Source organism: Phocoena phocoena, chromosome 1 (genome assembly GCF_963924675.1).
Source record: "Phocoena phocoena chromosome 1, mPhoPho1.1, whole genome shotgun sequence".
Taxonomy (NCBI): domain Eukaryota; kingdom Metazoa; phylum Chordata; class Mammalia; order Artiodactyla; family Phocoenidae; genus Phocoena; species Phocoena phocoena.
In genome coordinates, this window is record NC_089219.1 from 146016988 (window position 1) to 146031663 (window position 14676).

General features: G+C 40.6%; 1 protein-coding gene across 4 annotated transcripts in view; it reads left to right on the plus strand.

Moving 5' to 3' along the window:
* The window catches only part of INTS7 (integrator complex subunit 7), a 92666-nt gene extending 78426 nt beyond the window's left edge, over positions 1-14240 (plus strand). Inside the window, exons 17-20 of one of the 4 annotated variants that reach the window (XM_065872459.1) lie at positions 2131-2263; positions 7635-7733; positions 9089-9274; positions 12759-14240. In XM_065872459.1, the coding sequence (XP_065728531.1) occupies positions 2131-2263; positions 7635-7733; positions 9089-9274; positions 12759-13046 (706 nt within the window). In that variant the 3' untranslated portion in view covers positions 13047-14240. The remainder of the gene's footprint in view (positions 1-2130; positions 2264-7634; positions 7734-9088; positions 9275-12758) is intronic. The other 3 variants (XM_065872474.1, XM_065872467.1, XM_065872481.1) reach the window with 3 other exon arrangements.
* The last annotated feature ends 436 nt before the right edge of the window (positions 14241-14676 follow it).

Consider the following 14676-nt stretch of genomic DNA (forward strand, 5'->3'; position numbering starts at 1 on the left):
AATATCAAGAAAACCATACAACTCAAGATAACCCAATTTTTAAGAATTGACAAGAGATTTGAACAGACACTTCAACAGAGAAGATATGTTAATTCCAGTAAGCACATGAAAAGACTCTTAACATCATTAGGTATCAGAAAAATACAAATTAAAATCACAGTGAGATACAACTAACACCCACTAGAATTGCTAAAGTTAAAAAGCCCTTTAATACCAAATATTAGATGTGGAAGAGCTTGAATTCATACATTTTGGGGACTGCAAAATGATTCAGCCGCTTTGGAAAACTGTTCGGCAATTACCATACGACCACCAGTTCTATTTCTACTTCCTTAAGAGAAATGAAAACATATTTCCACAGAGACCTGTACACAGATTTTCTTAGCAGCTTTATTTGTAACAACAAAATCTGGAAAGAGCCAAATGTGTCAACAGGTGAGTGGGTAGATAAATTGTAGTATGTGCATACAGTGGAATATTACTCAGCAATATAGATGGGTGACCTGTTGAAATACACAAAACACATTAATGACTCAAAAATGTTGTGCTGTAAAGGAAACCAGGCACAAAATATTACATATAGTATGATTATTTATATCCAGTATTAGGAAACCTCTCATTTACAGTGATAGAAAGCTAATCTGGTTGCTGGGGGCCACAAGTAGGGATTGACTAGGAAGGGTGCATTTTTACGATTTTGTAACATCTCAATAAAGTTTATTAAAAATAAATAAAGGAATACTCCTTTTGTAGAAGGTGGAACAGTATATTCTGATTTTATACCCTTTTATTTGCAGGTCACTTTGTCAGAGACTTTTAAATCTTTATGCTTTATTGTGTGGTATAGTTTTCCTTAAAGTCTATCACTAAATGAGGTTCAGTTCTTGTCTTAATAGAACTTAAGATATAGTACAGAGTAGGGAACTAAGCTTTGGAGCCAGGCAGATACACATGTACATACAGCTAGGAGTGAGTATGAATATAGACATGTTCTTTCATCTCCCTGAGCCACATATGCATAAACTATAGGTAAGTAATAATGCCTGTCTCTTAGAGTGGTTGTAATGGTTAAATGAAAACGTATGTAAAGTACCCAGCTGAAGTACCTTGCACATGGTAGGCATTAAAAGGATAATAAGGGAATAATAAGAATAGTGTTAACCCAACATAGTTAAGTTACCTATATTGCATTTTCAAATAGCCCTCTTGAAGTTTAGTTAGAATGCAGGAGTTTGCCACCTTTTCCCATTTAGAAATACTTTCAGAAATGTCTTTGGGTTTGAGGCAGTAGAAAAAAAAGAAATCTAGGTAAAACGTTTTCCAGCACACTCTATATGCTAGTTCTCTGCTGAACATTCTTGTGCATTTCACCTGCTTGCTTTAGAGTCATGCCATTTCTCCAGTTATGAATGCCCTCCGAACTTTCCATCTCTTCACATCTTATCCATGCTACTTGCATAGTGATTTGTCCAAGACCGATCTCTTCTGTGGCATTCCTCAGCTCCCTCTATATTCTGATTACTTGCATATCTTTACTGGTTATTTGGCACTTGTCTGCTGACTTTATTGATAGTTTACCTTTTCAGAAATGCCTTATGTCTCTTTCCGCTCATGGCAGGGACAAGGTTTAATTAGACATTTTTATACTAGCTAACAACCAAAGTGATTAAGACTTGTATAATTTGAAGTCAGGTCTGGATTTGAATTCTGGCTTGTCGCTTACTAGTTGTGTGACTGAAGGCGAATTACTTAACATCTCCAAGCCTCAGTTTTCTCATCTGTGAAATGGAAATAACAGTGCCTACTTCATTATTTTAAAGATTAAATGAGACAGTGTGGAAAGTACCTGACACATTTTGACATTAAATTAGTTACTATTGGGCTTCCCTGGTGGCGCAGTGGTTGAGAGTCCGCCTGCCAATGCAGGGAACACGGGTTTGTGCCCCGGTCCGGGAAGATCCCACATGCCACGGAGCGGCTAGGCCCGTGAGCCATGGCCGCTGAGCCTGTGCATCTGGAGCCTGTGCTCTGCAACGGGAGAGGCCACAACAGTGAGAGGCCTGCGTACCGGAAAAAAAAAAAATTAGTTACTATCTTGGTTGATTGATTGATATTAATTTTTGACTTCAGTTTCCAGGAATATGGATCTACAGGAGCAGCCCATGCTGATAGTGAATATGAGAGAAGAATGATGTCTGTATATAATCATGTCTTGGAGGAGGTGGAATCACTCAATCGGAAATATACCCCTGTTTCTTATATGGCAAGTCACATTTGTTTTATTGAGTTTTATTATGTGGAAGTGAGTTTTTGTCTGTCTCTGGCACTTACTGTGTGTGACTTCAACACATTAACCTCTCTGTGCCTGTTTTTTGTTTGTTTGTTTGTTTTCTTTTGCGGTACGCGGGCCTCTCACTGTTGTGGCCTCTCCCGTTGCGGAGCACAGGCTCAGCGGCCATGGCCCATGGGCCCAGCCGCTCCGCAGCGTGTGAGATCCTCCCGGACCGAGGCACGAACCCGTGTCCCCTGCATCGGCAGGCGGACTCTCAACCACTGCGCCACCAGGGAAGCCCCACTCTGTGCCTGTTTTGTAACAGGGTTAGTACAGTACCTACATCATAGTATTGTTATGAGGATGAAATGAGATAATCCATGAAAGCACTTAGCACATCTGTAGCTGCTACATAGTCACACTAACATGTCAAATCTGCTCTACCAGAATGCAGATAAAACTTTTTTTTTCCTTTTTTAACAATTTAACTAAAGTTGCAATTGTTCTCAACCTTGGCTACACATTAGAATCACTTGGAAGCTATTTAAAAAAAAAACATCAATATCCAGGCCCCACCCAGGCCAGTTATCTTTGAATCTCTGCGAGGCCCAGACCTTAGGATTTTTAAAAGCTCCCAGGTGATTCTGTCATGCCACCAGGGTTGAAAACTATTGGCCAATTAAAATAGAAAGAACTGGGCTTATTTTCTGACTATCAGTAAATCAGTTCCTGCCGGGTGATGCTACTGCTGTCCTTTAATACTCATGTCCACTTAGCCTACTGAATCTGCTACCTTTGGCACTGTTGAACATCTGCTGTTTATCCCCTGACTTCCCAGTCACAGGACAGACTGACACTCTCACCCAGATTTCCTCCTCCCTGTCTGGCCATTCTCCAGTGTTGTATTGAGTTCAGGTTCCTATAACAAAATAGACATAGTGGCTTAAACAACAGACATTTCTTACAATTCTAGAGGCTGGAAAGTCCAGACTCAGGGTGCCAACCAGTTTGTTGTGTGGTGTGGGGTCTCTCGCTGGCTTGCCAGCTGCTGCTTTCTCACTGTGTCCTCCCGTGTTGGAGAGAGAGGGCTTCTCTTCTCTCCTTTCTCTTCTTATAAGGGCACTGATCCCATCACAGGGGTCCCACCCTCATGTCCTCATCTAAACTTAATGACCTCCCAAAGGCCCTCCTCCAAATATCAACACATTGGGAGTTGGGGCTTCAACATGTGAATTTAGAGACGACAGCACATTCAGTACATAGCACTGTCTTTGAACTTTACACCTTGGAGAGTTTCTCTTGCCCTGCCTACACATTGGATACTGGTATTTCCTGTAGCTCTCTTCTGCCTCCTGCTGTTCTCATTCTGAACTCACCATTTATCAGGTGTTCTAGAAGAAATTGACAGGATGTGTCATTAAAGAGTTAAATTAGATTTTAAGGTTAGATACTTTCATATGCATGCTGCTTTCCATGTAAGATTGTCAGTACATATTTGCTGAATTGAAATGACACAGGTAGCTGTTTGATACTGAGATTGGTTGCTAAGGAAGATTGTAAAGATTATCTTTGTAGGAAGTAGACATATTTATGTGAGACATTGATTAAATTATTTACATGTATTTCCTCTAAGCTCCACCCTAGGAAATTAAATAGATGCCAGATAGTACCTTGAGTTTGATAGAGTTCAATCCACTGCGTCTAATGGAAAGAATGGGATTTTTCTGCCCAGTAGGTACGCAATACAGAGAAAAGAGCCCTAGGGTCAGATTCTACCTCTGCCACTCAGCAGGCGTGATTTTAGACAAATTTCTAATACCCTTTTCTATGATATGGAAAAATATCTACCTCATAGGGTTTTTGTGAAGTTTAAATGGAATAATGCCTAATGCCTGGCACAGTGCCTGGCCTGGCATATAAGGAGTGGTTAATAAATGTTGATTCCCTTTTCCCCCTTTCCAAATTGTATTTTATAGATTTGATACTTTCCGAACCCAAAATTCAGTTTAACAAGTATTTATTGAATCCTGAGAATAGAAAAATGGCAAAGAGGCTCTTCCCTCAAGTTGTCCGTAGTCTGATAAGAAAGATTTTGTAAACAAATACAATACAATATATGTGCAATAATAGAGGTCTGCACAAAGCAGAGTTGTAGCACAAAAGAGAAAGTAATTCATATCAAAGGATAGGGGAAATGGGGTGAGGGTGCACATCAGAGGGAAGAGGTATTTGCATATGAGTTTTTCAGGCAGATAAGGAGGTGTTTCATGCAGGGAACAACATGTTCAAAAGCAGAGGCATGAGGACTTCCCTGGTGGCACAGTGGTTAAGAATCCACCTGCCAAAGCAGGGGACATGGGTTCGAGCCCTGGTCCAGGAAGATCCCACATGCTGCAGAGCAACTAAGCCCGTGCACCACAGCTACTGGGCCTGCGCTCTAGAGCCCGCGAGCTACAACTCCTGAGCCTACGTTCCACAACTGCTGAAGCCCGCAAACCTAGAGCCCATGCTCCGCAACAAGAGAAGCCCGCGTACCGCAGCGAAGAGTAATCCCCACTCGCCGCAATTAGAGAAAGCCCGCGTGTAGCAACGAAGATCCAAAGCAGCCATGAAGATCCAACGCAGCCGTAAATAAATAAATAAATTTATTAAAAAGAAAAAAAAAGCGGAGGCATGAAATAGCATGATGTCTTCTGGGAACAGTGGGTTATTGCTGCAGCGTAATGTGCAGGCTCGGGACTAGAGAGGTCGGTGGAGGCCAGATGGCAAAAGGCTTTTAACACAGTCTTAAACGGAGTTTGAACTTTATCCCATAGACAATGGGGGCACTCTTTAGGAATTTTAAATGGGTGTGGGAGAGAAGTGGTTAAGCTAAGACTGTACACTATTGTTATGTAGAAACAGAACAGGTAATGGCCTGGAAGCCATGAAATTAAAGGAAAGAAGAGTGGTTACAAGACTTCTGCAGTAATCCAAGGTAGGGGCCAAATTGATAAAGTGGGAGCAAGAATGAGAAGAACAGATACATAAGAAAGATTATTTAGGTGTAATATTTTCAAGGCTTGGTTTTGGTTTTTTGTTTGTTTTTTGTTTTCTTTAAATTAGATGTGAGAGGATGGAGACATGACCTCTGGGTTTCCAGCTTAGGTGACCAGGTGCACAAATGGTTGATCCTTGACTGAGACAGGATACAGAGGGATAGTGGAAGAAGGTGGTTTCATTTTTAAACATGTGAAACATTGGCAGTTAGATAATAGGTTTGGTGTCAGAAGGAGACAGGCTGGAACGCATGTAAAGTTGAGGTGTCGTGAGCATATAGATTCTTAAAGTCCTGGGAGTGAAGAAAACTGCCTGTGAAGAACAAACGGACTGAGAAGACAAAAGGACTAAGGAGAGCATCAACACTGAAGGAACGTACAAAGGAAGAGAATCTTAGGAAAGAAGATGGAGCAGGGAAGAATCAGAAGTGAGGGCAGGGGCCGTTAAGTGGAATTTCATGGAAGAAGAGCATTATCAGGTGCCACAGAAGTGTCAAAAAACACAAAGGCTGAAAAGTATTCGGTTTGACAATGAAGGCAGTATTCATAATGGGATAGTCCTCTTACCGGTTTACTAATCATGATATGTGATTTCACATCTCTAGACTGGTACTTTGATAGTAATCTGCAACTAACATACGTGTTGAAGTGTGCCCAAGGGGCTAGTGGTCTCAGAGGCAGTCCTGCTTTCCCAGTGGGGAATTGCAAAATCCGCATCTATTCTTTTAAAAGGGAAAATGGTACCTTTTTGCCCGGGAACAGCCTGAGGTCACTTGTGGTCCTCTAAATCCATTCTTTAAAGATGTTTCTCTCCTTAAATACTGTTGTGGCATCAAAGGTTCCACCACAAGTAGGATGTCCGGGCAAACGCATCTCAGATCCCTTGTGGCAAGAAGATGAATAGTGCCGTTTTAGCAGTTAAACCTGAGTAGACCCAGTGTCTCTAAATCCGTGTTGTGGTAATCTCAAGTAATAGACCTGGCATTTATATTAGGAGTCTGTCAGGCACAGAATGTTCAGTAATCTGAAACCAATGAGGAATGGATTCTTCTGGCTTTTAGCCTTAATGCCCTACTTTTTTAAAATGTTTATAGCAGAGGCACTAGGTGATACCCTGCTTGGAAGCAGGAACTTAAAAGGACAGACAGCACTGTATAGTGGAATAGTTTTCAGCCTTGTGGCATTTTGGGGGCCACTGAGAGAGGAGTAGACTGAGGAGGGGATGGTAGACCAAGCAGGAATGGTTCTGGGTCACCCAAAGTTACAGGTGTTCTGGTACTGTACTTTTTTTTTTTTCTATTAAGTTTGCAAATCATTGGTGAAATAAAACAAAATCACTGAGTGACCTAGTCAGGTGACCTAGGTTCCAGTCCCAGCTTGTTCCATTAGTTGTCTGGGTGACCTGTGTCATCAGCAAAATTGAGGGTTAGACTGGGTGATCTTTAAAATAGCTTTGATGGTATCACAAGTGTATACTTATCTCCAAACTGATTAAGTAGTATGCATTAAATATGTCCAGCTTTTTGCATGTCAGTGGTACCTCAAGAAAGTAGTTGAAAATAAACAAATAAATAAATAAAATCTTTGAATTCTTAAATTCTGGTTCTATGACCCCTTTCACTAAGACCCGAAAGATTCATTAGAGTAGTTCTATTCCTCTGCAGTTAAGCTGGGATTTTCAAAACTCAGTTAAATTTGTGAAATAGATTTTAGAAAGAAGGTGTTTTATTTAAGTTTCAGCAATCTATAGAGTTGGACTATATGGTAATCTGTAATCTGAATTCCAGTAAGTTTCCACCGTTGCTCTATCTCTGGAGACTCATGGCCACATGAACAGGGAGGCTACCTGGTAGAGATGGGATGAAGAATGAGGCAGTTCCAAGCCAAAGTTCCACAGGGATTTGGACTCGAGCCTCAAATGTCAATATTTTGCTCTGATTTTTTACCATATACCTGCTCTTTTTCATATTTTGTCACGTGATAGTTACTTTATATTTTAGTATCTGAAATAACTGTATATATCTAGTAGCTCTAAGCTCTATAGAAACACAAACTTTGCACATTGCTTGGTCTTGAGGAGTGTGGGTTTTCTCTGTCATTTTTTATTGAATATATTTCAGAATAAAGTAAAAATCTGTAATTGTCCTCCTTGACATGAGTGATTTGATAAATGTATGTAGTTCTTGAGTGTTATGTCTCTTAACCTGATTGGTGTGTACTTTTGTAGTAATTTTATGAGCGTTTGTAGTTTTTACACTTCTTCCTGAAAGTAACTATTTGTTGATGAAATTTATTTTCATTTGATTTTTCTTTTTTTTCCCCAGCATACAGCATGCCTCTGCAATGCCATCATTTCTTTGCTGAAAGTTCCTCTTTCATTTCAGAGATATTTTTTCCAGAAACTGCAGTCTACCAGCATCAAGGTAATATAGGAAGAACAATTAGGTTTAATATAGTTTAATACCTTCTTCTCAAGATTGTAGGGGGCATAGCTTTGCTTCAGGACCTTACCTTTGGTTTAGACAGAACTTATACTCTTCAGTTGTAATCAACAAGTGATTTGGGAGTTAAACCCTCTCCTCTCCTTTCTTTCCTCATAGTGCCAGATGCAGTGGGACAGGCACTTTGGGTACCTTGAGCTCTGTCCCTGTCTTCAAGAATGAGTTGGCTGCTGTTCATCATAGTAGCCCACAGGGATCTTGAGCTGAGTCCATGTCTGATCAAACTATTTAAACCCAACTTAGAATGAATCAGGTCCAGTAAAACATCACCAGCCCTATCTCCAAAGCACTTTTGTCTACAAATAACAAATTTTGAGAAGCTGGGCAATGAGTAGAGTCAGTATTTTAAAATATTTAAGCCACTCAAAATTCAAAAGCTATTTTGATTCAAAGAATGAAATTGTTGGGAAAGGGGGGAAATTGTCATTTGTAAGAGATTCCCTGGATTATCCCTATCAGTAAATGTCTTCAGTGCACTTTTGCATCCATTTGAATGTTTTTGATTACAAATAATAGAGCATTCCATTTGAAAATGACCTGAATAACAAGGAAAATTGATTATGTAGATAAGAAGTCCTAAGGTAAGATGTCTTCAGGGTTCAGTGGCTCAACAACATTATCAGAAAGACCCAGTTTCTTGCGTATTTTTATTTAAGCAAGATTTGAGCTTTCTTTAATTAAAGGGTATTTAGGATTCTTAATATGTTTTTAAAGAAAAACTGAGAGGTTAAAAATGTCATTTGGTTTATTTGTGGAAATTGACTTTTATACCATTCTGACTTGATAGCGTATGTAATCCTAGAATTCTAGATTCATTTACATTTGAATTTAGTTTATTTAAAATTACCTAAGACCATAGAGACAGCAGCTGGACATGAAAATTTATATAGTGCATTTCCATACTAGAGTTGGTTCATTGTCAAAGAAATGCCCCACCTCAGAAATTGGGAGAACAGTGCCCTTGCTATTCTCTAATCCTCTGTTTCCCTCAAACAGAACTGGGGCTGGGGGTTTAAAAAAACAAACAAAACAGTGGTATTTAAAAGGAGGCATTAGGGATAAGGAACCCTTGACTTTAAAGGTACATCTGTCTGGTTGTCCCAGCACGGTCAGGTCATTGCGGGGGGTGTGTGTGTGTGTGTCTCTGTGTGTATGTATGTGTGCCTGTGTATGTACAAGTAACGTTTTAATCTATAATCAACAATTAGCACAGACATGTTTGTTGTAAGGAAACTCGCTTTTGGTTGTTAGCGTTTATTTTAATGTTGGCTTTCCAGCTTGCCCTGTCACCATCCCCCCGGAACCCTGCTGAACCCATTGCTGTCCAGAATAACCAGCAACTGGCGCTGAAGGTAGAGGGAGTGGTCCAGCACGGATCTAAACCAGGACTCTTCCGCAAAATTCAGTCTGTCTGTCTGAATGTTTCTTCCACGCTGCAGAGTAAATCTGGACAAGACTACAAGGTAATTTAGAAAAGAGGCAGAGTTGTGATGCAGGTTTTATCAACTCATTGATGGAAGTTTTCCCGTCTTTTTCATGGTTAAGCAGATTGTAGTTATACCTCCCAAGGGATCAGATGGACATAAGTTAAAAGTACGTATTAGGGTGTAAGGGGGCTGATAAACAACACTTCTCTTTTCCCTGCCCGAACCAGTTGATAGACAAAGCATCCAGGCAGGCAGAGATCAAAATATGAGTGTCACTACTGTTAGAGCTGGGGAGAAACCTAGCTCAGGTGCCTGGCAGCAAGGACTGCCTAGCCTTGTGGCTCTGAATTGAGTTTTCCCACCAGCCTCTGCCAGTATACACAAGAGCCTGCCCCTATAAAACTGAGAGGAGCAGTACCCTGAAGCCCAAAGAAGAAGGGAGAGAGAAGGTGCTTAGCTCCCCAGGCCCAGTCCCCACCCCACAACTTACCAATCAGTAGGATGCACCGTCTCCCCTAGAGACCAGTACTGTTCATCTAATGAAAGGTCCCTCCACATGGAGGGAAGCATCAGGAATGGGGAATAACTTCTCCCTAACCCCCTGACCCCGAAAGAACACATCTATTTATTTTTCCTTTGTTTTAAGTAAATTTTAGCATGTTCCAAAAAAAGTATACTATATTGGGCTTTCCTGGTGGCGCAGTGGTTGAGTCCACCTGCCGATGCAGGGGACACGGGTCCGTGCCCCGGTCCGGGAGGATCCCACATGCCCCGGAGTGGCTGGGCCCGTGAGCCATGGCCACTGAGCCTGCGCGTCCAGAGCCTGTGCTCCGCAACGGGAGAGGCCACAACAGTGAGAGGCCCGCGTACTGCAAAGAAAAAGAAAAAAAAGTATACTATATTGACATACAGTGATCAGATGAAGTAAAATCTTTTGTTAAGGGTTTAACCCTAGAAATTTGCTACTTTGAGAAATCATGAGGTAGGTTAACCAAAATCACGCTTGCTTTGTTAGCCAAAGCTAAGATTCTGAATCTGTGCCTGTGAAACACCAATGTTCCAAATGTAGAGTGTTCCTTTCTTTAGACATCTCTTTCCAGTCCCTTGGTGGTTTACCCACAGTAAATGGAACAAGGGAACAAGTGCAGTTGTATGAACAGAGTTGTTTAAATGTCCAAATTGGTTATGTCTGGGTTTATTTGTAGGCACCCTTGAACTGAGGTCCAGAGCAAGGAAAGGGGTATCAGTAAAGATAAAATGAGAGCATTTTATTCTCTTTGGTGGTTTTAGGCTAAAAGGCCAAGGGAAGGTCTGGTTTAAGCCATTACTACTTTCCTTACTTTGATAACTTTCTCTCTCTCTCTGGGGCTCTGTACCCACTCTGAGAAGGCTCAGCCTTCATTCTCTCCCTCTCTTTTGACTTCGAGGACACAAAGCATGGCACCTTATGTAGCCACTCAGTAGATATTTGGTGAATAATGAAAAAAATCATTTACTGTATTTAGTACAACTCTCTTATGTTTCAATGATCTCTCTTGTCACAGAAGATCATAAAGGAGAACTTACATAGTCAGCTTATCCCTGTCTGCAGCTCTCTGCTCATTTTGAGTTTGAAAGAACAGTAACCATGATTCTCTTTGTTCTTGTATATAGTGACTTTTACTGTTTTTAAAAAAACCATTCAAGTCGAGAAGTACTACTGATCTTCTCATTGTTGACTTACCTCTCAAGAGGCACTGGTTAAAGTCAAGAAGCTGACGTAATAAGCCAGGTAGTACATGATTGCTTTGTAATGTTACTTGCAGTGAGTTTGCAACTTAAAATGCGTCATGCGTTCAGAGTGATCAGGTTGCCTACTAGGCCTATTTCTGGTCCTTTTAAGGAAGTTCTTGTTTGGTGTGCATATTCTTTACAGAAATAAAAATCCTACAGAAGTTGAATGTGCAAACAAAAAACAAAAAAGGACTTATAAATAATTTTAAGATCTTGAATTTGTGGTGACTTCATTTCATTAATGTTACAGATCAGTGTCTCTGGAAAACTGACCTCATGATAACTGCTTATTGAGACACGAAGCTTCAGGGCACATTTATATAATTAATTACACAACAGAAATACACACATAAACATAGAGCAATCTAATCAAATATTCATTCTGATGACCTGTATATGCATTCTTAGAATAAGTGTCTCTCTTGACATACTTCATCTTGGGTACAAAAAGAGGTACACCTGCAGGTGTTACTCTGTTCTTTGAAGGACAAAGGTATGAGTATCTAGCTAAATACATAAATGAATTCATAAATCTGTGTTTCATAATATGTTGTACTGCCCGTCTGAACAAAACACTGATTTTTAAGTAAGCAACATGCAAGTTCTAAAGTTAATTTGTTAAAGGAGGGAAGAATCACTACATTACTTAAGTAATATAAAATCAGACTAGCTAGGAGGGGAAAAACCATATATTTGCATAGCATTATGTTCTTTTTTAGTCTTTCAGATTTTAAACTCACTGAAACAGGTAGTTGCATCCAGTTTCTTTAGAATATCTCTTCACAGGTTAAAGAAAGATGGGAATTGGAGTTGGGGTTGGGTGAACAAGGAGAGGGGAGGAGAAATTTCTCTTTTACGCTCTTAGGGTCTCTAGCTAGGCCTAAGATTGAACTGACCTTAAGGCAGATTAACAGGAGAAAAGAAAGCATGCCAGTTTTATTGGAATTTTACATATATATGGGAGTCTTCACAGGAGGCTGAAGACCCGAAGAAGTGACCAGAACAGAAAGCTTAGGTACCTTTTAGTCACACAGATGATAAATTCCTGACAAAATGGCAAGACAGAGGGTTTGGGGCTAGGGACAGTAAGTAAAATGACTAGGAGATCTGTTGGGGCATTGGGGGAGACTAGTGGAAGATACGGGTTATTTTCTTAGGTTGGTTTGTACAGATCCATCTCAACATCGATTCCCAGTCTCTGTTGATAGTCTTCTCTTTTTTGGTGCAGGGAGGTTTACCTTTCTCATGGAAAATTTGATTTATGTTTTAGGTAAAAAGGGGCAGGTCAGAGAGCCCTTTCTGTATCTGTTGTTTTTCAAGTGCCTTTAGCTCAAAATAATCGCTATGCCACAGCAGCGTATTTGGGGTGGCATGTTCTGAACTGCTTCACAAGGCAGAAAGGCCAGCATCAGCGGGGTTGAGAAAGCTCCTTCTACTCAGGCTCCTTCTGGTGAGGAGGCAGTGTTACCTGATATTAAGAGTACAGGCTCTGGAGTTAGCCAGACTCTTGACTCCAGTCTAGAGTTTTGTTATCAGATGCCAACGTCATCACTCATTATCTGTATGACCTTGGAGAAGCTACTTAAGCTCCCCACCTCAGCTTCCTCGTTCATGAACCAAGGATAATATTAGTACCTACCTCTTGGTTGTTGGCAAAGATTTAAATACCACTTAAAACAGGTCCTGGCTCACAGCATGCACTCAGTAAACGTTAGCTATTGTTATTTAACGATTTTTTTCATTCCAGATACCCATTGACAATATGACCAATGAGATGGAGCAGAGGGTTGAGCCTCATAATGATTACTTCAGTACTCAATTCCTGTTGAACTTTGCCATCCTTGGCACACACAACATTACAGTGGAATCTTCTGTGAAAGACGCCAACGGCATCGTATGGAAGACTGGTCCCAGAACCACCATATTTGTAAAATCCCTGGAAGACCCTTATTCGCAACAGATTCGCCTGCAGCAGCAGCAAGTCCAGCAGCCGTTACAACAGCAGCAGCAGCGAAATGCCTACACGCGGTTTTAGCCGTGCAACAGAGGCACTACAGACTTTCCAGGAACGGAGCAAATTAGCGAAAATAGTTTGCTTTTTCATATGGATAAAGGTACAAAAGTTAGAATATGGAGTCCGTTTATTCATTGGTTTCTGTGATAGAACATTCTGAAAAAACATTTCTTTTCTTAAAAATTTACTTGGAGAAATCATTGGGTTCCTAACCAGAAAGATTTTTTTCCCCTTATTTCTTCTTAAACCAAGTCCTTCATCTCCTATTCAGCACTTTCATTGTTTTGCTATTATTACTTTTATTTCTGCTGAGCCTTCTCTTTTTCTTTCAGGAAAAGTCACATATTGGGATCATTGAATTAGTAAATTTGACTGCTTTCCTACCAAAATATATCACTTGCTGCCTGACATAGACCTCTAATTTTGAGCTGGGCCTTTGGAAGTTCTGACCAGTATGTGCCGGGTTTACCCAGGGTAGTAGAAACTGAGTACTCCCGTAGTTGGACTTGAAAGTGTCCCCTGAAACATCCAGTGTTGTGGATTATGAGAGCCTGCAGTCTAGCAGAAAGGAAACATCCTGCTGTATTATTTCAACTGTTTACCTATCTATTCTCTGTTAAAGCAATCGTAATTTATTGTTTTAGTATTTAATTGACCCAAAGAGCAGCTAACAATTACATAGAAAGATTGGAAATTAATAATTTGTTTTTTCTAATATATGTGCAATTTTATGTAATACAGACGTTTTTTATTGTTTCTAAGAATGAAAAACATCACATTTAATGTTAGGAGGGCAGATCTTTTCCTTTGATTGGTTTAGATTCTTCTTGGCAAGTTAGGTAACGCTAACCTTGATTGTCTAGAAACAGCAGAGTCTCTTTATAATACACCCTCAGGTAGTTGGGATGCTCAGGGAATAGAAGATTTCTCGTTAGCCAGAAAACCCCCTTTTTTTCTATGTCAGTACTGGTTGAAAACCATTATAAAATATAATAATAATACACTTTCTTAACACAGTATACTACATGTAATTTAACTGTTCTTTCTTGATTTGGGATTGTTCAGTGCTTCAGGATCATGATTTCTAGACATCAGGGATCACAGGATTGCAGACACTGATGATATGGGCACTTGGGCTGGAAGTAGCTCCCAAGGTGAAGCGCAGGGCACATTCCCTGGACGTTTTCTTTTAAAATAAATCTCTCAATTGCTTTGCTCGTTTTGCCGTTTTCTCTTTAAAGTCGACATTGGCTCAAAGGAGGGATAGAGTTTAAAGGGAAAAAAATGAGTTTGGGGGGTTTTTGTGTGTGTGTAATGTGGCCTCTAGGGGTGAAAGTGACTGGCAGGCAACTCGTGTCCCTCTAAGATCTCTTGGCTTCATGAGCTATTGTCCCAGCACAGCACTTCTTCTGCCAGTGGCCAGGGCATTGTCATAAAACGTGTGTAAATCTACAGTGTCCACTGTGGTTGATGCCCAGATGTACGGAGTACATGATGTGCACAGGCATGACAACATCTGGGAACATAAGCCTTAGGAAGAATTGCTAGAGAGTAGCGGGGGACGTGTGCAGGACCTCTTGCCCTTCTACCAGGTGTGGCAAGAGCTGACCGGAAAGCCTAGGTTCCACTGTAGGCTCCAAAGAGTTAGCCC